This window comes from Taudactylus pleione, unplaced genomic scaffold (genome assembly GCF_031769625.1).
Source record: "Taudactylus pleione unplaced genomic scaffold, aTauple2 ptg000006l, whole genome shotgun sequence".
In the NCBI taxonomy this organism is placed as follows: Eukaryota; Metazoa; Chordata; class Amphibia; order Anura; family Myobatrachidae; genus Taudactylus; species Taudactylus pleione.
Genome location: NW_028284409.1, coordinates 6,967,196 through 6,991,045, shown reverse-complemented (window position 1 = coordinate 6,991,045; position 23,850 = coordinate 6,967,196). Strand labels below are relative to the sequence as shown.

Below are 23,850 nucleotides of genomic sequence, written 5' to 3'. Positions count from 1 at the left end.
CTGGGTCTTTAGTCTTCTTGCTGAATGCTGACTGAGGGGTTTCTTGCTGATGCCTAATATCTGGTACTGGAAGCGCTGCGTATGTATACTGTACTTGGGTCTGTATAATTCCTTTTGCGCCTAAATTGTGTCTGGATCAATTACGTGTAACTGTCTGAACTTTTACTTGAATAACACTTGTGCTTTGGAACCACAGATTCCAGGTCTAAGTCTTTATTTACTGTATGACTGTGTACGCAAATTAGCGTCATCCTTAGAGGTTTATAGGAAGGATTTTAGAAGGTACAGGCAGGGGTATATAGAGGTTCTTTTTAATATCATCAGATTCTTTGCCATTGTGCATACGTGCAAGCCACAATGCGTACACCCATCATGATTGTGTTGTAATTACGCTCATACAAAGGATTTAATCGCCAAGTGAGCAACAGGAAGTCAGCATTTGGAGGAGGTAAAACACGTGACTAGACAAACGCAGGCGTGTCTGTTTAAATAGCGTTTCATGGGTGTGCATAAATTAGTAACTGCGATTTCCCTCACAGCATGAAAGCTCTCTATGTGTCAGGAGAGACGCTGTGTTTGAGATAGGTCAGACTTTACTCATAAGCTGTGTGGCTGCCTGATCCATGACGATGTTACCGATGTTTATGCTGTTGCGCAAAGTCGGATAGATATGAGAAGGCATCAATGGGTGTCCCTATGCTCTGGTAAGCTTTGGAAACATTAGCATATTTTCGCACCTGCGAACTGTGCGAAATCGCAGCTCCGACTACATTAGCGTATATCTCTGAATCAGTCCCTTAGTGCTGTTTTCTGAGAAATAATATCAGTGTATTAAATTGTCTACAAACAGATCTAGCATCTATAACAAAGAAAGAACATGAAAGAATCCTTTGTGGGGCACACTTTGTTTAATTATAATGTATTATATGATCTTAATTAAAACATAACTTTTTACCACAGTAATCAAATAATATGAGTTCAATTATCACTAGTGAGAATAATAATCAATAAAAACATTAGACTGCATCATTAACAAATGTCATCTACACAGTGTGTCATTCACCGGGAACTGTCCTACAACTGTGTAAAGATATAGATCACAACGTTGTCACTCTGCTATGTATCTCTTACAGGTTTTATGGTGGTTATTATAGGCAAGATTTATTATTTCAGTAATTGTATTGAATTAAATAATATGAAGTTTGATTACTATTACAATTGCTGAAGGAGCTCTTGGTCATTGCAATACATAATAGTGGTTTATTATTGGGCTGAATGGGGATATAAGTCTTTAACAGAGTTGTGCAGGTATGTATAAATAGACAATAAATATGGAACAGGTTTAAGCAAGGAGGTGTAACAATAATAAACATAACCCTCTATTCTTTTCAGATATACTATATTGTACAGAGAAAACCTTTTCAATACATAATTGCAATTGTAATAACCACAGTATCATCAATCTACTTTGGAAAAGCAAGAATTACAATAAGTCATCAATGTGGTTTAGAAAAACAAGAATCACTTTAAATGTAATCACAGTATCTGCTAGAGCAATTGTTGAAACATTGTAAAATTCTTAGTTAGAAAGTAACAGTAGATTGCAGTAGCAAATTTAGCTGGAATATATATTATAACATGCTTGTGTCATACATCAGCCTGCCAAACTGAGGTATTTGACATGGCGCTGCCGCTTTACTGTCTTCATGAACCTGGTTGGTCATGGCAAAACCTCTCTGCTCTCAGTCCCTTCAGTACCCTTTCCCGTGCCACCTCAGCATGGGCACCGCCATCTAGGCCTTATCACATGATGTATTTCCACCAATTAGGTCTGCAGTTCCGACCATCTGACTTGTACAGTCTATAGGGTTAAAGGGCACCTTATTTACTTCAGCTCCTGTGTTCTGACCTTTGCCAGAACAACATCACTCCAGTGTCCGTTACCTTACTTCAGGCTGTATCTGCAGTTCTGTTCCTGTTCAGTTCATCCGTGTAGTTTTCACCAGCCCTGCAGATCTGTTCCTGTTCTGCTCACCTGGGTAAACCTCAGCTTCAGCTCCGTTTAACACTGTGGCAGCAGTTGCCAGCACAAACACCAGTACTCTCTGCTGTTGCAATTCAGCAGTGCTGTCTCCAATCACCACCGTAGACACCCATATTCTATGCTGTGACAACTATAGTGCTGTCTCCAACTCCTGAGCAGACTCCAGTTCTCTTGCTGCTGAAGCTAAGCGAAGCGGTAGCCAATCATCATCCCAGACATCAGTACTCTCCGCTGCGTCAACTACTGTACGAGGATTGGCTATTAAATAATGAGACTGATGCTATAATTTATGCTTAAATATACTACTTACATTTTAGCTCTGTTCCCCTTCTATGTTCTCTCTGTATTCTTATTCTCCATTGGCAAAAGCCGAGCTGTAGCTCATTATCTGCCAGCTGTCTCAATAGCTCCGTCATTTTCATTTTTTTACCTCAGTAACAGATGCAAAATGGGTTCCCTTGAGTAGAGATTTGACTTTAGGGAAAAGAAAGAAGTCACATGGTGCTTGGTCTGGCGAGTATGGAGGGTGTTCTAGCACTAAAATCTGTTTCTTGGCCAAAAACTGCTTTAGAGGGAGAGTTGTATGGGCTGGTGCGTTGTCCTGATGGAGGATAAAACCATTTTTCCACAACTCTCACCTCTGTCTTCTGATTCTTTACCACAAAGTTGCTAGAACATTTCTACTTCAGGGTCCATAGGGTATCCACAGGATACCTTGGGGGTATAGGTGATGACGTCAGTCTTCAGGCACCACAGAGTTAAAGTTTTCAGCCTCCCAGGATGCATCTGGGTCACTCTACTATACCCCGCCCCCGGGCCAAGGCATCCCAGTCTCGTCGGTGCCTGGCCTGAGTCGGAGGCACTGTGCAGAGGGGGGCTGTGAAGAGCCCCTGAAGCTTCTTTTAAAGGCAGCGCTGGCTGCACATCTGGGAGTACAGCATGGACAGTCAGTACTGACGTCCATGCTGTCTCCCCTACACTCCGCCGCTACCAGAATGCCGGTACTGATCCGGGGATGCTGGTAGACATCTGGGGTCACGGCTAGCGGTGCCCCCAGATGTCTTGGACCATGGCCGGATCCCAGGGGATAGCAGGTAAGCAGCGGGGTCCCGCGGTGGGTCCCCGCTGGTCACATAGTCCTGAGTCCCCAGGCAGGGGGCTCCCTGGGGACTGGCTGCAGCGTGGAGCCAGGCGACCAACCTGCGCTTCCACTAGCCCCTGGGACAGCGGGCCGCTGCTGAGCGGCATGCGCTGCGGCATCCCAGGGGTTAAATGCATGCCAGGGGAGTGCGCTTTCCCTGTCTCACAGCCGGCGCCTCCCCTGCTGCACACAGCCTCTCTGCTCTGTCTGATTGGCCATAGTGTGTCAGCGCTCCTCCCCCAGGCCGGCCTCCTTCATCCTCTGCTCCTCGGTGGCCATCTTTGAAGCATGGTGAATGCTGCTGGAAGCCTGTGAGTGGTGGCATTGCGGTCTGGTCCCCCAGCATACCTCTCCTCTGTTTGTCACAGGTCAGTGTATGAAGCGCTGAGTCCTACCAGCCTGAGGGTCTGAGTAGTTGAGAACCAGCGCTAATAGTGCAGGGATTTGTTTCTTCTGCATTGTATGTGACTAATCTGCTAGCCTGCTGTCTGTACTTTCACTTTCTACTGTCAGCTTTATTACTGTCCCTGATTTTGCTCTGCTCAAAGCCCTTGCGGTGCGCGGTGTGCAGGGTGTTATTCACACTATACCAATAAGTATAGGTGTGAGTGTCACATACTTACCATCATGTCTGAGACTGACTTTCCTCTCCAGCTCATGTGTACTAAATGTAAGGTACCAATAGCGGAGGGGGAGGGTAACGCGGAGGTGTTATGTCCCCAGTGCCTGGCACTGTCACGGCCGATTATGGTCCCGGTACAGGAACCTCCCTGGGCTTGTTTCACTCCAGCTAGCTCCGCCACCTGCATTTACCCAGACGGGTTTGTCCCAGCAGTCAGTGGTGTCGTCACCCATGCGGGAGTTCCCGAGACAATTGATGGTACCCCACAGTCTCCCTGTCCCTTCCCAGGTTTCTCCGGAGCCTGCGTGGGTTAATACTCTAACTACATCGGTTCAGCATTTGTCCGATGTTTTACAGGGGGAGTCTGTGTTGCGGCCTCATAACGGCCGGTGGCGTCTTTATCTGCTCCTTATGGGGATGACGATGAGACGTCAGATGATGGGGAGATTCTGGAGCTATCTGACCAAGAACCTCTCCGTACCAAAGAGCCGGACGCTAAGTCCACGGTGTATATCCCTGGTCTTATTCGAGCGGTCCGCTCGGCTTTAGTTATTGGGGATATTGATCCTTCGGTGGCCACATTCATATATGCCTTTTTAAGGATATTAAGGGTGAGGCTACAGTGTTCCCTCTTTCTGATCAATTAGTGGATCATTTAGAGGAGGCATGGAAAAATCCAGGTAAACTGTTTCAGCCCCAGAGGCACTTAGCCGTGGCTTATCCGTTTGCGGTCAATTATTTTTCTAAGTGGGAATCCCCTACGCAAGTGGATTCACATGTCACACGCCTAGTCAAAAGTGCCACGTTGCCTATGCCTTCGATGTCATCCTTGAAGGATGTCACTGACCGCAAGGTGGAGATCTGCCTCAAATCCATTTATTCCCTTGCAGGGAAGCATCCAGACCGGCTCTGGCCGTGTGTTGGGTAGCCAGAGCTATGGAGCGCTGGGCGGATCATTTGGAGGCGTCTTTGGACTCTGACTGTTCGGCTGAACAGACCGAGTTGGTGGGCAATCTCCGAGACTCGGCCACTTACATTAATGAAGCGGCCTTAGATATTTGTATGCTCACCTCTAGGATCTCCTCTGCAGCCGTGGCTGCTCGTCGCACCTTATGGTTGCGTTCTTGGAAAGCGGACGCGGATTCCAAAAAGGGATTAGAAGGTCTGGACAGGTACTATTTGGTCCAGATCTGGACAAAATTGTAGTTACGTTGGCAGCAGCAAAATCTGCATGTCTTCCGTCTGCTACGATTCCTTCTAGTGCTGGTGGGTCGTCCTTTCGGCCTCACAGGGCCCAAGGTAGGCCTAAAGTACAGTCCTTTCCACGGCAGGCTGGGACCAAGAAATTGTCCAAGCCCAAGAAACAGGTCTGGAGTACCAGACGTCCGGCTCCTAGGTCAGATAAACCTGCGGCCTGATGGTCCAGGCCTCCCTTTGGGGGACCCCAAAGTGGGGGGCGCCTGCTTCAGTTCGCCCAGTGCTGGTCGAGGACTACGACAGACACTTGGGTTCAGGAGGTGGTCTCTCACGGGTATGCCCTCTCCTTTCGGGACAAGCCTTTCTGCTAGACCGGAGCAAAGCCTCGGAACTGCGGAAGGTTTTGCACATTATGCTCCAGGCCGGAGTTTCAGTGCATGTTCCAATTTCCCAGAGGAGCCTGGGTTTCTATTCCATTCTATTTTTGGTGCAGAAACCCAATGGGTCTTGCCGTTCAATACTAAACCTAAAGGCCCTCAACAAGTCCTTGAGGGTGCCTCTGTTTTGGATGGAGACCCTGCGGTCCATTATTCTGGCACTGGAACCTGGGGACTACATGGTGTCATTGGACATCCAGGACGCTTACCTGCATGTCCCTATTCTTCTGCGCCATCAGCAGTTCCTCAGATTAGCAATCTGCAACGAACATTTCCAGTTCTGGGCACTGCCTTTTGGCCTGGTGACTGCTCCACGGGTATTCACCAAGGTCATGGCGGCTCTCCTGTGGACGCAGGGAGTCCGACTGTTGCCTTATCTGGACGACCTCCTGTTGATAGCGGGGTCTCCAGAGTTTTTTTTTTTTTACACCATCTGGATCTGACAATTGCGGTTCTGCAACATCACGGCTGGTTGACAAACTGGCAGAGGTCCACTCTCACCCCGTCTCAGAGGATCCTGCACCTCAGGGCCTTATTGGACTCCAGGCAGCAGTGGATCTTTGTGACGGAGGAAAAGATCCTTGCTTTGTAGTTGAGGGTGCACAGTTGTCTGCCGTGTCATCGAGTGTCGATACACTCGGCAATGAGGTTATTGGGCTCAATGGTGTCGGTATTCGACATGGTGGAGTACGCCAAATTTCACTCCAAACCTCTGCTGCTATTGATCCGGTCCAGATGGAATGGATTGCCTCAGTGTCTCAAGTCCCAGACGATGGGGCTCACTCCGGATGTTCGCCTGTCTCTAACCTGGTGTTTGCAGACGATCCACCTCAACAAGGGTCGTTCGTTCTGGGTGGCGAACTGGGTCCTGTTAACAACGGACGCCAGTCTCCGGGGCTGGGGAGCTGTCACGGGTCCACACTTGTTTCAGGGCAGGTGGACTCGGGTGGAAGCAGAGCTTCCAATAAACATTTTGGAGCTCCATGCGGTGTTAAGAGCTCTCCAGCTGGCACAGCTGGTTCACCAGGGTCACCCTGTGCAGGTCCCGTCGGACAACGCCACCACGGTGGTCTATTTAAACCAGCAAGGAGGAACCCAAAGTCAGGCAGCACTCGCAGAAGTGTTCCGTATTCTGGTCTGGGCGGAGCGCAATCTCCCAGCATTATCAGCAGTGTTCATTCCGGGAGTCCTCAACTGGGAAGCGGATTTTCTCAGCAGGCAGGACGTGCATCCGGGAGAGTGGTCTTTACACCAGGACGTCTTTCGGAGTCTGGTGGACAAGTGGAGTCTTCCAGAGATAGACCTCATGGCGTCCCGGCACAACAACAAGTTGCCGGTGTACGGGTCTCGAACAAGAGACGAAAAGGCGTCTCTGGTGTATGCCCTGTCCGTCCAGTAGACGTTCCAGTTTGCCTGCCTTTTCCCTCCGTTTTCCCTTCCGCGGGTAATACGGAAATTCAAATCAAGAAGGAGGTACGCTACTGTTGATAGCTCCCGAGTGGCCCAGACGGCACTGGTTCTCCGGCCTCCAGAGTCTGTCAGTAGACGTTCCTCTGAGGTTACCATTACGACCGAATCTGCTGTCACAGGGTCCTTGTCTTCACCCGGACCTGACTCGGTGTGACTGTTGAAACGGTCTTGCTAAGGTCCAGAGGGTTTTTCTGGCTCCGTGGTGCAAACCATACTAAGAGCTCGTAAACCTTCCTCGGCAAGAATCTACCATCGTGTGTGGCATACTTTCTTCCGGTGGTGTAGACCTAGAGGGTATTCCCTTAGGGAGTTCCGCCTGTCTAGGGTGTTGGCTGTCCTACAGGCTGGACTGGATCATGGGCTTCGCCTGGCTTCTCTGAAAGTGCAGGGGTCTGCCCTGTCAGTCTGGTTTCATCGTAGGATTGCTGCGCTCTCTGATGTGCACACCTTTATGCGAGGTGTTCTTCGCATTCAGCCACCTTTTGTTCCACCGGTGGCGCCTTGGAATTGGGCTGTGGTCCTGAGAGTTCTCCAGGGACCGCCGTTTGAACCACTGGACTCAGTGGACTTTAAATGGCTTACAGCTAAAACCATATTCCTTCTGGCCATTGCCTCGGCCAGAAGGGTTTCGGATTTATGAGTTCTCTCTTGTAGACCCCCTTTTCTGATTTTTCATAGGAAGAGGGCGGTGCTTCGCTCTCGTCCGGGATTCCTTCCCGAAGTGGTATCCAGTTTTCACATCAATAAAGAAATTGTTGTGCTGGCTTTCAATTCACCTGGACTTTCAGTGGGTGACGCCACTTGGGATGTTGTGCGGGCATTGAGAATTTATGTTGAACGCACTTCTTCTTTTAGGAAGTCGGACGCCTTGTTTGTCCTCTATGGCTTCCGTAAAAAGGGTTGGCCTGCTTCAAAGTAGACTTTGGCAGGCTGGATTCGTATGGCAATTTCAGAAGCTTATCTTCATGAAGGTCTTCCAGTTCCCTCCTTGGTGAGGGCTCATTCCACTAGGTCTGTGGGTCCTTCGTGGGCAGCTAGATGTGGTGCCTCTGCAGTTCAGATCTGCAAGGCTGCTACGTAGTCTTCTGTCCATATCTTTGTGAGGTATTACGTTTTTGACACCTTTGCCTCTCAGGATGCTTCCTTCGGGCGGCGGATTCTCCTCTCAGCACAGGAGCGTCCCCACTCTTAAAGGATACTGCTTTGGGACATCCCCAAGGTATCCTGTGGATACCCTATGGACCCTGAAGTAGAAAATATGAGATATGGTAAGAACTTACCCTTGTTATCTCTATTTCTACGAAGTCCATAGGGTTCCACAGGACTCCCGCCCTGTCGCACCTGTACTGCAGATGGGCTTTATTCTGGTCACCGGTTTTTCCGTCTCCCTATGGTGAGAATGTGATTCTTGTGAGTGTCCAGATTTTTTCTTCTCTCTCTTTCTTCTCCTCCTCCGGCCTATGGCTTGTGACGTAACTGAGATGCCTTGGCCCGGGGGCGGGGTATAGGAGAGGGACCCAGATGCATACTGGGAGGCTGAAAACTTTAACTCTGTGGTGCCTGAAGACTGACGTCATCACCTATACCCCCAAGGTATCCTGTGGAACCCTATGGACTTCGTAGAAATAGAGATAACAAGGGTAACTTCTTACCATATCTCATATTTTTTGCAGTAATGTTGTGTCACTATTGTGCACGGTCTCTCAAGAATTGCTCTGATGAATTTGTATCCACCACTGCTATTTGCATCGAGTTGAATACTTCATTATCGGGGGTGGCCCGGTCCCTGATAATTAGCATGATGAATAAATCCCCAATTTACTGAAAATGAGTTTGTGCTGCACAAAGTTTAAAATTGTAACTAAAATGCGAAGTGGCCTTGAATCCACATAGTGTGGCAGACTACTGGGTGTTATACTGTCACATGCGCACGCAGGGGGGGTTTCCGAGTACCTAGAAACCGCCCAGGCTGCCGATTTATCACGGCTGACTATTTTAATTTTTATATTTTGAATCAGTACATCGCCGCTGGAGCAGTGCAGCCACCGCAGTACAGTATGTCACTCATTCACTGCGTGGCTTCAGAGCTCCGGCGTGAACAGTATGAGAGGCTGGCCGCAGCTGGCAGGTAGGGGGAGCTGCTCTCAGCAGTTCCTTTTAGGCTGCTAAGTCATGTGGGATAAGCAGCGCGTGTTCTGTGTCATCCGAGGTGGCTACAAAGTGCAGGCGCAGGAAAAGTTGCTCACTCACGCCTGTATGGGGTGACCGGGTGGGCACCGGTATAAATCATTCTTCAGCATGATAGTGGGGAGGCAGGGAGGGAAGGAGAGGAGGGGGTGTGGCAAAGCAGATGATGGTGGTAGTGCTGTCTGTCTTTGGATGGGTGGTGCTGGGGTGGGAATGGACATGGTGGCTGTGCTATATGTGTATGGGGATGCTGTCTGTCTATGTAGGGGTGGTGCTGAGGTGGGAATGGACATGGTGGCTGTGCTGTCTCTGTATGGGAGTGCTGTCTGTCTATGTAGGGGTGGTGCTGGGGTGGGAATGGACATGGTGGCTGTGCTATATGTGTATGGGGGTGCTGTCTGTCTATGTAGGGGTGGTGCTGAGGTGGGAATGGATATGGTGGCTGTGCTGTCTGTGTATGGGAGTGTTGTCTGTCTATGTAGGGGTGGTGCTGAGGTGGGAATGGACATGGTGGCTGTGCTGTCTCTGTATGGGAGTGCTGTCTGTCTATGTAGGGGTGGTGCTGGGGTGGGAATGCACATGGTGGCTGTGCTATATGTGTATGGGGGTGCTGTCTGTCTATGTAGGGGTGGTGCTGAGGTGGGAATGGACATGGTGGTTGTGCTGTCTGTGTATGGGAGTGCTGTCTGTCTATGTAGGGGTGGTGCTGGGGTGGGAATGGACATGGTGGCTGTGCTATATGTGTATGGGGGTGCTGTCTGTCTATGTAGGGGTGGTGCTGAGGTGGGAATGGACATGGTGGTTGTGCTGTCTGTGTATAGGAGTGCTGTCTGTCTATGTAGGGGTGGTGCTGGGGTGGGAATGGACATGGTGGCTGTGCTATATGTGTATGGGGGTGCTGTCTGTCTATGTAGGGGTGGTGCTGAGGTGGGAATGGATATGGTGGCTGTGCTGTCTGTGTATGGGAGTGCTGTCTGTCTATGTAGGGGTGGTGCTGGGGTGGGAATGGACATGGTGGCTGTGCTATATGTGTATGGGGGTGCTGTCTGTCTATGTAGGGGTGGTGCTGAGGTGGGAATGGACATGGTGGCAGTGCTGTCTCTGAATGGGAGTGCTGTCTGTCTATGTAGGGGTGGTGCTGAGGTGGGAATGGACATAGTGGCTGTGCTATATGTGTATGGGGGTGCTGTCTGTCTATGTAGGGATGGTGCTGAGGTGGGAATGGACATGGTGGTTGTGCTGTCTGTGTATGGGGGTGCTGTCTGTCTATGTAGGGGTGGTGCTGGGGTGGGAATGGATATGGTGGCTGTGCTGTCTGTGTATGGGAGTGCTGTCTGTCTATGTAGGGGTGGTGCTGAGGTGGGAATGGACATGGTGGCTGTGCTGTCTCTGTATGGGGGTGCTGTCTGTCTATGTAGGGGTGGTGCTGAGGTGGGAATGGACATGGTGGCTGTGCTGTCTCTGTATGGGAGTGCTGTCTGTCTATGTAGGGGTGGTGCTGGGGTGGGAATGGACATGGTGGCTGTGCTATATGTGTATGGGGGTGCTGTCTGTCTATGTAGGGGTGGTGCTGAGGTGGGAATGGACATGGTGGCTGTGCTGTCTCTGTATGGGAATGCTGTCTGTCTATGTATGGGTGGTGCTGAGGTGGGAATGGACATAGTGGCTGTGCTATATGTGTATGGGGGTGCTGTCTGTCTATGTAGGGATTGTGCTGAGGTGGGAATGGACATGGTGGTTGTGCTGTCTGTGTATGGGAGTGCTGTCTGTCTATGTAGGGGTGGTGCTGGGGTGGGAATGGACATGGTGGCTGTGCTGTCTGTGTATGGGGGACTGGGGGTGCCATCTGTCTATGGAGGGGGGGGTGAAGCCACATACTATTATTTCTGATGGCAGCCCTGGTTAATGCATTTTAATTCAGGGACTCAGTCGCACACAGATATGAAGGGTTGCATATCAAATTAATCAGCACGGTCTGATAGTGCATCCTAGCCGCATCGCTTTGTGACTTAAAGATATTTTCATTAAAAAAAAGATGCCTGATGCTAGCAGAGTCTCAGGGAACCTGGTGTGCCGAGAGATGCTTTTTTGCGCGACTGCAGCAAAGATGTGTAAGGACACATCTGTACCTAGGGGATGTTTTGTGTAAGTGGCAGGGTGGGAAACTATCAATTGTAGGTATAATATTAATGCCTACCTTTATTGTGTCAAAATTTTGCAGCTGTGTTACGTCGATCCTGACTCCCTCCATAGGCACAAAGCACCTGAAGCTATCTAAAGATGACATTAGCAACTGAGCCAAGCTCCATAAGGCTAAGCTTATTTAAGCTTGATACATAGGGGCCAGAAGACATTACTATTTGTGACTAATTCAGAGGTGTACACTAATGAAAATGCATTTGCAAATGTACGCTTAGCAATTGCTAAAATATGCTAATGCATCAGCTGGCGAAATTTGTATTGAAATGCCCACTGAAGCCCTCACAGCTACCTGCAACTACTGTGACAAGGTCACTAGCATCATAGTGGAAGGCAGGTATATTTGCCCTAGATTCCTGACCTACAGATGTGTCCACATACACCTTTCTGAAAATTGTGCCATGGCTCTCAATTTGGCATGACATCAATTCGCATATGTTGTTGTGCCGTGCTATCTGCAGTGCAGCAAAGGTGCAATTCATACTTTCACCACTGGGTGGCCAGTATATCATGTAATGTAGTGTTCCACATATGTAGCGAAGATACAGTAGTGGTCTCCTTTGGATTTTAATAGAGGGCAAATGAGGAGTGTTGAGGAGTGTTTATGTTAAGGTACAATATGCATTTGCGGCTAAATCACTGTTCTAGCCACTGAAACACTGTACTAGCACCAAAAAAACTGTCACTAGGAAACTCATCAGTTCCTGAAAAGACAGATTCTGTACTTCCCTCCACCGGTATTGTGGCATAGTGGTGAAGTCACTGCACATCACAACTGGCAGTTAGGGTTTGAATCCCAGTGTATACATCTTTTTTTTTGCTCCAAAAATAATTTTATATAATTCAATAATATCAATAATATTATTGTAATAACAATAAAACTTTTTAGAATAATATCATATTTCATTTAGAGGGTGTGAATACGGTATGTGTGTGTAGTGATTTCTTAGTGTAGAAATTTCCCCTTGAAAATATGGCTCCATATTTCATATACTGAGCCATAAAATCACATTTTAGATAAACATAGAAAATAATGCTTGTAAATATGGCTCCATATTTCATATACAGTACTGGTTCTAGATATACATTATAATTCAAAAACTGGTTATCAGTAATTTACAGTTTGTTCATGTCCTTTTTCAGAATAACCCTGCCTATTGTTTGCCTCAAAACAGAGGGGGAGGGAGGAGGAATTAATTTGTAATGCCTGCAGATTTTACACAGACAACAAATCAAGTTTTCATTAGCCCTCCCCCTGTGTTTTGTTACTACTCATTAATAATGCCCTTTGTGTCTAGAGACACTTTTGTACTTTCGGCCTCTCCCTTCCTCCCAAAACTGTACTAATTTTCCATGGTTATATTGTACATTCATTGACCAGTAATGTAGCTGGAAGCACAATGTTTTGTTTTCCACTTTGTTATTACAGTAAAGCATACACAGTATGTAAGTTGCTAAATATATATATTTATAATATTTATAATATATATATCATCTTGCATGGACAAACATCATCATTCCTGGACAAAAGTCCAGGAATGATGATGTTTGTCCATGCAAGATGACGTTTAGCCTCTTTCTGAGTTCCGTTTTTTTGGAGGGAAAAATCCGAACTCGGCGTGCTAACTCGAACCTATCCGAGCCTGCACATCCCTAATATATATATATAGAGAGAGAGAAAGAGAGAGAGAGAGATGTGCACCCATCCTCGTGTTTTGGTTTTGGATTTGTATCTCCCCTGGTTTTGAATCTGAATCTGGTTTTGGATTTTTTTTCCTCGCTGTTTTGTGTTTTTTTTTGGATCTTGATATTTTCTTAAAATATCATAAAAACAGTTAAAATCACAAAATGGGCTTGTTCCTACAGTATTATTAACCTCAATAACATTTATTTACAGTCATTTCCAATCAAATTTGACCACCTCACAATATAATTTTTTTCATCTAGATAAGGCCAAAAGGTTGCATCCAGCTAGCTAAGCTAAGGGACACAGTGGGCGACACTTACATGTGGCAGTTCAGCTTCCTAGTTCCAACACAGATACAGTGTGTTATACATTGTGGGTTGGATACACCAATAGTGCACTTACTGTGACAGCAGTGTTGTCATAGCAGGGTTGCTGGCGGTGTCCTTAGTGAAGGGTACTGGCATTGTCGGCAGTGCCAGCGGTGTCTTTAGTGCAGGTTTGCTGGCTGAGTCAGCATTGCAGGGGTTGCTGATGGTGTCCTCAGTATGTGGATTGGCCATGCTGCGGTGCTGGCAGTGTCCTCAATGCAGGGTGCCAGCGATGTTGGCAGAGCCGGGGTACCAGTAGTGTCCTCAGTGTAGATTTGCTGGCTGTGTCGGCAGTGCGGGGGTTGCTGGCGGTGTCCTCAGTACATGGAATGGCAGTGCTGTGGTGCTGGCAGTGTCCTCAGTGAAGGGTACCGGCGATGTTGGCAGTGCAGGGGTGCCAGCAGTGTCCTCAGTGCAGGTTTGCTGACTGTGTTGGCAGTGTAGGGGTGTTCTCAATGCAGGGTTCTGGGAATGTCAGCAGAGCAGGGGTGCCAGCAGTGTCCTCAGTGCAGGTTTGCTGACTGTGTTGGCAGTGTAGGGGTGTTCTCAATGCAGGGTTCTGGGAATGTCGGCAGAGCAGGGGTGCCAGCAGTGTCCTCAGTGCAAGTTTGCTGACTGTCGGCAGTGCAGGGGTGTTATCAATGCAGGGTTCCGGCTGTGTCAGCAGAGCGGGGGAGCCAGCGGTGTCCTCAGTGCATGTGTGCTGACAGTGTCTGCAGCGCAGGGGTGCTGGTGGTGTCATCAGTGTGGGAGTGCCGGCAGTGTCAGCAGTGTGGGGGTCGCTGACGGTGTCCTCAGTACGTGGGGCAGCAGTGCAGAAGTGTTGGCAGCGGTGGTGTCAGCAGCGGAGGATGCTGCCAGTGGGGTGCCGGCGGTGTCAGCAGCAGGGGTGCAGACGGTGTAGGGCAGCGGGGGATGGTGGGCGCCATCTTCTTTTGCTTCCTGTGTGCATATTAAATGGGCTTAACGCTGATAGGCTGAGAGCCGTGACAGATGGCTCTCTCAGCCAATCAGCATTAAACCCGCTCAATACAAAACCTCGTGACCCCACAACCCCGCGACCCGAGAGTGGGATCGCGAGGTTTTGCTTTGGGTTAAGGATCCGGGGCAGGCAGGGAGATCCGACCTTGGCTTGGATCGCCCCGGATCCCCGAAATTCGGGTGGGTTCGGTTCTCCCTCCCACTCATCCCTAATAAATATATATATAGATATATATATATATATACATTTTATTGATAGGGGCCCCCACAGGCCTTAATTTAGCCCTGGGTGAAGGGGGTACACAGAGCCACCACTGCTGTGTTCATAGAGGGGAAAGGAGGAGGAGGAGGTGAGCTGCTATTACAATGCTGTGGGGGGGGGGGGGGAGGGGAGCACACATAGCCAGAGATGCTGTTATCAAGGAAGGGGGGAGGGGGAGAACTGCTTGGAGTGTGTGCACTAAGGATAGGACATAAAAAGACAACATTGAAAGTACTGTACCAATGTTTTTAACATGAATTACAAAACATTGTTTAGACCTAAACATTGGTTCTGCAACATCGATGTTAGCTGATGTTAACCAATGTTTCTATTTTCTAAAGTAAATTACTCTTCCTGTAGGTACTTAAACATATAATACACTAATAAACTTCTGAAATCATAATTATGTTATGGATGCTTACAGTATGTATAGTCCCACATATATCACTACCTCAGAATGGTGCTCTTTGGGCCTGATTCAGAGATGTACACTAACCCGATGTTTAGCGCACATCTCCAATGGTGGGAGGACTGCACATGCACAGGAGGTGTACTGAGCATGTGCAGCCCTCTGACTGCGAGTCTGCTTGCAGTGCCTCCTGGCCGCAGCCTGGTTGACAGGTTGCAGTGTTTTGGAGGTGGAGCAGGGATGTTCCCTGGCAGCGTTCCCGGAAACAGGGGCGTGTTACCCCCATATTCCAGGAGGGACGAGGCCAGAGTCTGTATGGGTGCATGCAGACTTTCTGGCCTTGCAAGCTGCCAGGACCCGGCCAGGCTGTGGGAAGCTTTAGCTCACGCAGCCTGGCCTAAGGAACATCGGCAACCATCAGTCACAATTGTTCTGATGGTGACACCAGGCTGCGGCCTCGGTCGCAGAGCTGAGATCACGCAAATGCTCAAGGAGGTGTGCAACACCTGCTTCTGCATTTGCATTTTAAATGGACAGAATTGCACAGTCGCTTGTGTGCAAGCGCTTATGTGCGCTTCTGCAATTCCATCCAGGCCCTTTGTGTCCTTTATTTACCTCAAAATGATGAGAACAAAGGGAAACAATCAAAGGCTCCCATTTATTAACGAGTTTTATCACCAATATGAGTGATAAATGTCACTGTGTATGAAAAATGTTGCTCAAGCCAATCAGCTCCCAACTGTCACTTTTCTAACAGTTGACAGTTGGGAGCTGATTGGCTGGAGCACCATTTATCATACACAGTGAAATGTATCACTCATTTTGGTGATAAAACTCGTTAATAAATGAGGCCCATAGTGTAGTATTTTAAAATGATTGGGACACCGATGACGGTGATAAAATGATGAGGACACCGTTAGCAACCCCCGCACTTCCGACACAGCCAGCAAACCTGCACTAAAGACACCACTGGCCCCCCCCTCACTGCCGACACTGCCGGTACCCTTCACTGAGGACTCTGCCATTCCATGTACTGAGGACACCATCAGCAACCCCTGCACTGCCGACACAGCCAGCAAACCTGCACTGAAGACACCACTGGCACCCTCACTGTGCTGACACCACCTGTACCCTGCACTAAGGACACTGCCAGCACCACAGCACTGCCATCCCATGTACTGAGGACACCGTCAGCAACCCCCGCACTTCCGAAACAGCCAGCAAACCTGCACTAAAAACACCACTGGCATCCCCGCACTGCCAACACTGCCAGTACCCTTCACTGAGAACACTGCTATTCCATGTACTGAGGACACCATCAGCAACCACTGGCGCTGCCAACATTGCCGGTACCCTTCAGTGAGGACACTGCCAGCACCGTAGAACTGCCATTCCATGTACTGAGGACAACATCAGCAACCCCTGCACTGCTGACACAGCCAGCAAACCTGCACTGAAGACACCACTGGCGCTGCCAACATTGCCGGTACCCTTAACTGAGGACACTGCCAGCACCGCAGAACTGCCATTCCATGTACTGAGGACACCATCACCATCAGCAACCCCTGCACTGCTGATACAGCCAGCAAACCTGCACTGAAGACACCGTTGGCACCCCCGCACTGCCGACACCGCCGTTACCCTTCACTTAGGACACTGCCAGCACCACAGCACTGCCATCCCATGTACTGAGGACACCGTCAGCAACATCCACACTACCAACACAGCCAGCAAACCGGCAATGAAGACACCGCTGGCACCCTCACTGTGCTGACACCACCTTTACCCTGCACTGAGGACACTGCCAACACCACAGCACTGCCATTCCATGTACTGAGGACACCGCCAGCAACACCGCTCTGCCGACACTGCTGTCACAGTAAGTGCACTATTGGTGTATCCAACCCACACTGTATAACACACTGTATCCATGTTGGAAATTGGAAGCTGAACTGCCACAAGTTAGTGCCGCCCACTGTGTCACTTAGCTTAGTCAGCAAGCTGGCTGGGTGCAACCTTTTGGCCTTAACTAGATTAAAAATATAATATGTGAGGTGGTCAAAAATGATTGGAAATGACTGTAAATAGATGTTATTGAGGTTAATAATACTGTAGGAACAAAAACAGGCCCATTTTTTGTGATTTTAGTTGTTTTTATGATATTTAAAAAAAAAAATCCAGAACCAAAACCGAAAAACAAAACACCAAGGAAAAAATTCCAAAACCAGATTCAGATCCAATATACTGAAGCCATAAAATCACATTTTAGATAAGTGACATAGAAAATGGCACTTGGAAATATGGCTCTATATTTCATATGCTGAAACAAAACTGTTGCTATATTTCTAGCTGGAACTAGATGTTCAGCATGCAGGATAATGATATACTTGTGAGCAAGGTAAGACCAAGGGTTGGTGGCGGAGTTCGGGGAAGTGGAGTGTAGAAAGGCTATTGCTGTGTTTTGGGTAGGGGAGGAGGCACACAGAGCCACCGCAGCTATGATCAGAGAGGGGGAGGTAGGAGGAGAGCTGCTGCTATCACATTGCTGTAGGTGGGGAAGGGGAGCACACAGAGCCAATTATAGGGATTGGGGGAGGATAGCTGCTTGAAGTGTGTGCACAAGATATAGGATATCAAAAGAAAACATTGGAACTGAAGTACCAATGTTTTTAACATTGACTGCAAAGATTGTTTAGACCTAAACATTGGTTCTGGAACATCAATGTTAACTGATGTTTCTATTTTTTAAAGTAAACTACTGTACCTACAGGTACTTAAACATATAATACACTAATAGACTTCTGAAATCATACTTATTTAATGTTTATTTTATAGAGGCTTGTAGTAGATACAGTCCAACAGTTCACAAAAACAGCAGCACTCAGAGGACTTAAAAATTTAAAAACTCCTATATTAGATCTGTAAAGACCTAATAAAGGAGTTTTGCATACTACAAGCAGCATACTACAAGCAACCCTCCTGACACATTCAGAACCAGAAGTCAGAACCAGTGTACTTGTGTGAGTGCATGTATGTTTAATAAAATGTTACTGTCTACAGTGTGTGTGTTCTGTGGGTTTTTAATATTGCTTTTGCTGTGGAACTATGGGTACCAGCAAGCCCGTAATGTACCAGCATGCGGGGGAGGCTTGCTGGAACCTGGTTTCATTGCAAAAGAAAATATTTGTAACTATTTGAAATGCGCTACACTACACTATCGACCTACCTCTGGATAGGGACACCCCTTTTTTGGGGCAGGGTTGGCTCCAGGGGTAGCCACGCCCTGTGCTGGATAGGTTAAATGCACCCTTGTAATGTCAGGCTGGGGGTGAGCCCAGCAATTCATCACTAGCTGGGCTTCCCCCAGCCCTCTCCTGGCACTGAATGGATGCTGCCTGCATGCACGCAGTATCCATTTAGCTACTCTGGGAACCGGGCACTGCCACACAGCTGCAGCGGTGGCGGTGCCCAGCCTCCCAACCAGACCACCCATGGGACACTTTGACCCATGAGTGGAACAGCAGGAAAGTGCTGTCCTGCTAAATGTGGGATATTGGTAGGGGTGCACCCTCTATGGTTTGGTGCCCCTGTTCGACCTCACTGGTCGAACACCCCAATAGTCGTCCCTGATTAAGGGGTCCTTAGCTCCCCAGAGATCCTCGGCCTGTTTTGATTAGCACAGAGTTAATGCTTTAACTGGGGGGCCCAGTGAAAGAGCTCCCCTGGCTGTGGCATTAGCCCCCTAACTAGAAAAAGTCTGGTGCTGGTTCTGAATAATACAGGGGGACCCTACTCATTTTTCCCCCTGTATTTCCAGAACTAGATCAGTGCCCAGTGCTAGTTGCGCACTGCCCCTATGTCATTTGTCCCCTGTATTTTTGCCACCAGGGCTGGTTCTGACTAGCCCAGTGTTTGTTGTGCTTAAGTACAGGGGACCCCTATGTCATTTGCCACTAAAAGCCCAGGGCTCTTTTGTGGAGGGGGGGTGCCATTTTTTATTTATTTGTTTGCACAGGTCTTTTTTTTTTTTTTTACCACAGCAACACAGACGGGTCTCTCTAATCCTGTCTATGCTCTGTGTCAATGACCCGGATGCATGTAGCATGGATCTCCTGGTCCATGCGTGCATCTGTGTCATTGAAATACATAGCAGCACAAAGGGGTCTCACTGATCCCATCCGAGCTTCTGTGTCAATGTACAAAAGTGTCTCAATACACAAAGGGCAACATTAATGAGTAGTAACAAAAGACGGGGAGGGCTAATGAAAATGTGATTTGTTGTCTGTCTGTGGAAAATGTGCAGCCTTTACAAAATGAATTCCTCCCGCCTCCCTTCTGTGTTGAGAAAAGCAAAGGGTTTACCTGGAGAAGGACATAAACATATAGTAAATTACTGATGGTCAGTTTTTGAATTATACTGTATATATATTGAATCATAAAAATGTATTTTTGGAGAAAAAAATAGGTTTACACTGAGATTCAAACCCTAATTTCCTGGTGTGATGTGCAGTCACCTTACCACTACGCTATAACACCTACAGAGAAATACTGAAGTATTTTACCTCTTACATAGTGAAAATGAACTGAAACTGACAGCTTCTGTTCTAGATCCAGCTAGAAATATAGCAACAGGTTTTTTTTACAGTATATGAAATATGGTGCTATATTTCCAAGTGCTATTTTCTATCCTGTAGGACCTTTTACTGTATATGTAACCAAATGTATGCAGGAATGTTGTAAGCCTGTCTGTCACTGCAATGTATAGGATCTTCCTCTCCAGCTTTCTACTTAGGCAGCCGCAGTATACTTTTCTAAAAATGCCACCTGCTGTCTGAAAAGTGGTACTACACTATATTTCAGCCCCCTTACACATGCCCCGACATGTATATCTTGGCAGGGCTGGTTATCTGATGCCATGAATGGCAGGCCATGGCTCAATTTTCACAAAGGTGTATGTGGACACATCTGTATGTCTTTTGAAACCTCAGAAAGGTGTTTGTGTTAGGAGTTTTTTGGGGTTATTAAATTCACAGGAGGCTAATTAGGGTTTTCAGCTGTGTGGCTGTTTTTTAGTGCTGTGAGGGTGATCATTACAGGGATACACTGCCTGTGCAAAGGACAGACTTTCGTGTCTCTGTGTGAGAATCAGGTTGATGAAAGCAGGTAAATTAAACCTGAAAACCCCTTCTAATACTTTGTTTATTAGTGAGCTAGGATCACTTCTGTATAGTTAGTTCCAGATGGCAAGGTGTTTATTTCTGTTTATTTTGTTTGTTTGCCCTAATAAAACTGGCGGAGACCAGTTGCACCAGACCAGTGGACTTTGTGTGATTTCTCAGCTGCTGTGCAGTGCCATCTACCCCAGGAGATGGTACCAGTTCCCTGACCTTGCTACACTACGTACACAAACACAGCATTGGCTGCACATCCTAAAAACATCAACTCCTCGAGTGAGTCTATGGTCATTCAGAATAGCTGTGAAAACTGAGACACTGGAGCTTTGTTCTCTGCATGTGCGATCGCAGGCGCTGGCTAGTACACGCCCAAGAGATGGCCCCAACATGCCAGCGTTTTGGCTGGAACTCCTCATAACACCCCCAAAAATGGTCTCTTACTATCAATCAAATGTGAGTGAATCCTCACAGCGAGCTCAAATTAATTCATTAGCTGAGCATGCGCAGATCACGATAGTGTTCAACTCTGAATCAGGCCCATTGAGAATAATGGGTACTGTAGCCTGCAAAGCTAGTTATCCTTTTGCAGGAGATATCTGTGATATGTGCTGCAATAAGCTAGCTTTGCATAGTGCTGATACGTAATATCATGTGGAATCTGCAGTTTTGGTTCACTGCAAATATTCAACATGCAGTACTATTGGCTAACTGGTAAGACCCTTAATACATTTCTAAGGGCCTGATTTAGACAAAGATGCATTTGCAAAATATAATTATGCATACAGCTTCTTTTTTTGTGCTTATTATTATTTTTATATAGTGCCATGCATATTTAATCATTCCCTGCATATTGGAGCTTACATCTAAATTCACTTCACAGACACAATCTAGGATCCAGTTAAGCCAGCAGCCAACTGACCTACCAGTTTGTTTTTTGGACTATGGGAGAAAACTGGAGCACGAAGAGGAAAATTGTGCAAACATACAATTCATATATCTTACTTTTTGCAAACAACCTAAATTAACACATTGCATATAGATTTTCATTTTGGTTAGAATGGTAATTTCTCCTATTCTTCTTTCTTTTAATACAGAGACTCTTGGCCTGACGTGGATGATTTTTAGTTATGCTGTGATGAGCATAGGATCTCTGGTGTTTGTTATAATGTTTGTCCCAAACACAAAGGGAAAGTCACTGGAGGAAATATCCATGGAATTGGCATCAAGGTAGGTACATTTGTCTACTATTTACCGTTATTGTGAACTCAAAGCAGTACCATATCCCCTTTTTATGTGTACACCATTGCCTGATTTGCAGCAAATCAAACAGACTTCAGTCCCAGGCCGCCGGCCAAACAGCGGTGGCTAACATTAGCGGCCGGTCCTTGGCTGGGACCCACGTGGAGGAGTCGCTCATTGGCTAAGCCCATGTGGGTCCCAGCAAATGAGCAGCCGCTAATGTTAGCCGCCGCTGATTGGCCGGCTGCCCGGGACTGAAGTCTGCTCGTTCCCACGAGCAGACAGTAGCGCAGTGTAACAGCATGCACTAACATGCTGTTACATTGCATCCGGGGCCCGTCTGAATTTCTGTGAACATCGTGGGACATAAAGGTGAGTATTGGATCTTTTTTTACAGGTATTTCGAAGGGATACTTTACGTTGACAAGTGGATGTGAACATTTGGAAACAGGTGAGTATGTATGTATGTATGTAATAAAGCTTTATTTTCCAGGTGTGTTGTTTTAACCATTTCTGTACAGGAGAAGTACAGGTACCAGTGGGCCCTTAATGCCCCGCATGCTGGTACTGGTGGTACTCCAAGTACCAGCATGCGGGGGAGGCTTGCTGGGACCTGTAGTTCCACTGTAAAGACAATGATGATAAATCTATTTTTTACACTGCACCAAACGCTATCATCCCGCCACCCACCACTCAGGGGTGGCGGGGATAGCCCCGGGCCATCAGCCTAGGCCAGGGGTGCCTTGGAGAGGGTGACCCCTTTATTGGGTGGGTCACCAACTCTCCAGGGATCCCTGGCCTGGGCTGACTAACGGTCAGGGCTGATGCTGCGGCTGGGGGGCCCAGTGAAAGGGCACCCCAGGCTGTGGCATCAGTTCCCCGTTAGAAAGGGTCCAGAGCTGATTTTAAATATAGGTAATTTTTTCTCCGTATATTTAAAACCAGCTCTGTCCCTGCTGCCTTGTGCTAGTTCTTACATTACAGGAGATCCCTACACATTTTTTTCCCTGTAATGTTAAGAACCTGAACAGGCTGGCAAGCCCTAGGCTGGTTAGTGTTTTGGGGGGGACCTCACGTCTTTTTTTTTTAGACATTTTTCACATTTTTACAAGGACACTAGAATAGATGTAAATCACCTCCTAGCGCTCCCCTAATCACAAATGCACTTAAGTGATAGGAAAAAAGATAATCACCATAAATCGAATCCACTTGATATAGGATCACATAACCCTACAGAACTTGCAGTCTTTAATGGTAAATGAGCATAGCTTTTCTTATCCTCCAGTTAATATGCGCTGATCACAGCAATCCTCATATATGGGGGTATAGAAAAAAATACAAAGATAGTATAAATCAAACTAAAACACAGTACGTTTAATAATAAGTTACACTCACAAATTGCAGCAAAAAATCAGGCATTTAAAATCCATTAAAAGTGGCACAGCAGCAGCGTTTACATGAGCTCTCTTCTTGTAGTCCTTGGATGGTAAAAGGAAGGCAAAAAACACCAGCTCCGTGGTATGCCCAAGATGAAGCCAGTGAAGCCAGTTCTCCACCACACAGTAATGGGTACAGTCTTTAAAGCTCACGCTTAACGCGTTTCAGACTTATTAGTCCTTCATCATAAGCGTGTTTGAGGCTTTTTCTACAAGGATATATATACCCTATCTAATACACGACACACCAAAGTACATTTACTGCTAATCGGCGCTATTGGGTATGTGCGCATGCGCATGACGTCACGGACCCGGAAGTCTAATGGCTGTGCGTTCCACCAGACAGAAAATAGTGATGCTGTGCGTTCCACAACCTCCGCGAACCCGGAAATAGCACCGTTTTTGTGTTCCAAAGTCCTTTAGAGTTCTCCTTTCACAACGTGAAGGAATGTTGCCTTCCGCAGCCTCTACATGACCAAAGATAGATAGCGTCCAGTGTCTGAAAATTGTTTGAAAATCACAGCCAGCTGTGTAATTCATATACCTCCTGGTTGTCAAATCTCACAGTGGAAAGGTCCTCCATATTATACTCATCAGTCCTGAGAGACAGCACAAAGATGATATCAAGTCCATAAATAACGTCCATTCATAGATGACATAAAACACGTAAATATAAAAAAATTGTTCAAAAAAATAAATCCCAAACAGAATAAAAGACATAGGAAAAATAGCAGAACAAAACATTAATTTAAAAAAACATTTCAGTTCAAAGTCACCATTTAATCCCCTGGGTACAAGGGTTTTTAATTGATGAATCGATTTAATCTCGGATTGAGACAAACGTTTGTGTAAATCCCTAGTTCGCCACTTGGGCAAAATAGCTTGTATGCCCAAGATATTTTTTATATGGCATTCTTTGGAATTATGTACTTGTTTGAAATGCATAGAGACTACATGAGTCTCTAATCCTTTACGGATATTATATATATGTTCCGCC

General features: G+C 47.1%; 1 protein-coding gene across 1 annotated transcript in view; it reads left to right on the top strand.

The window, feature by feature from the left end:
- The window catches only part of SLC2A12 (solute carrier family 2 member 12), a 132,019-nt gene that overhangs the window by 92,985 nt on the left and 15,184 nt on the right, over nucleotides 1-23,850 (top strand). Inside the window, exon 4 of the mRNA XM_088451596.1 lies at nucleotides 21,273-21,405. Within this exon, the coding sequence (XP_088307722.1) occupies nucleotides 21,273-21,405 (133 nt within the window). The remainder of the gene's footprint in view (nucleotides 1-21,272; nucleotides 21,406-23,850) is intronic.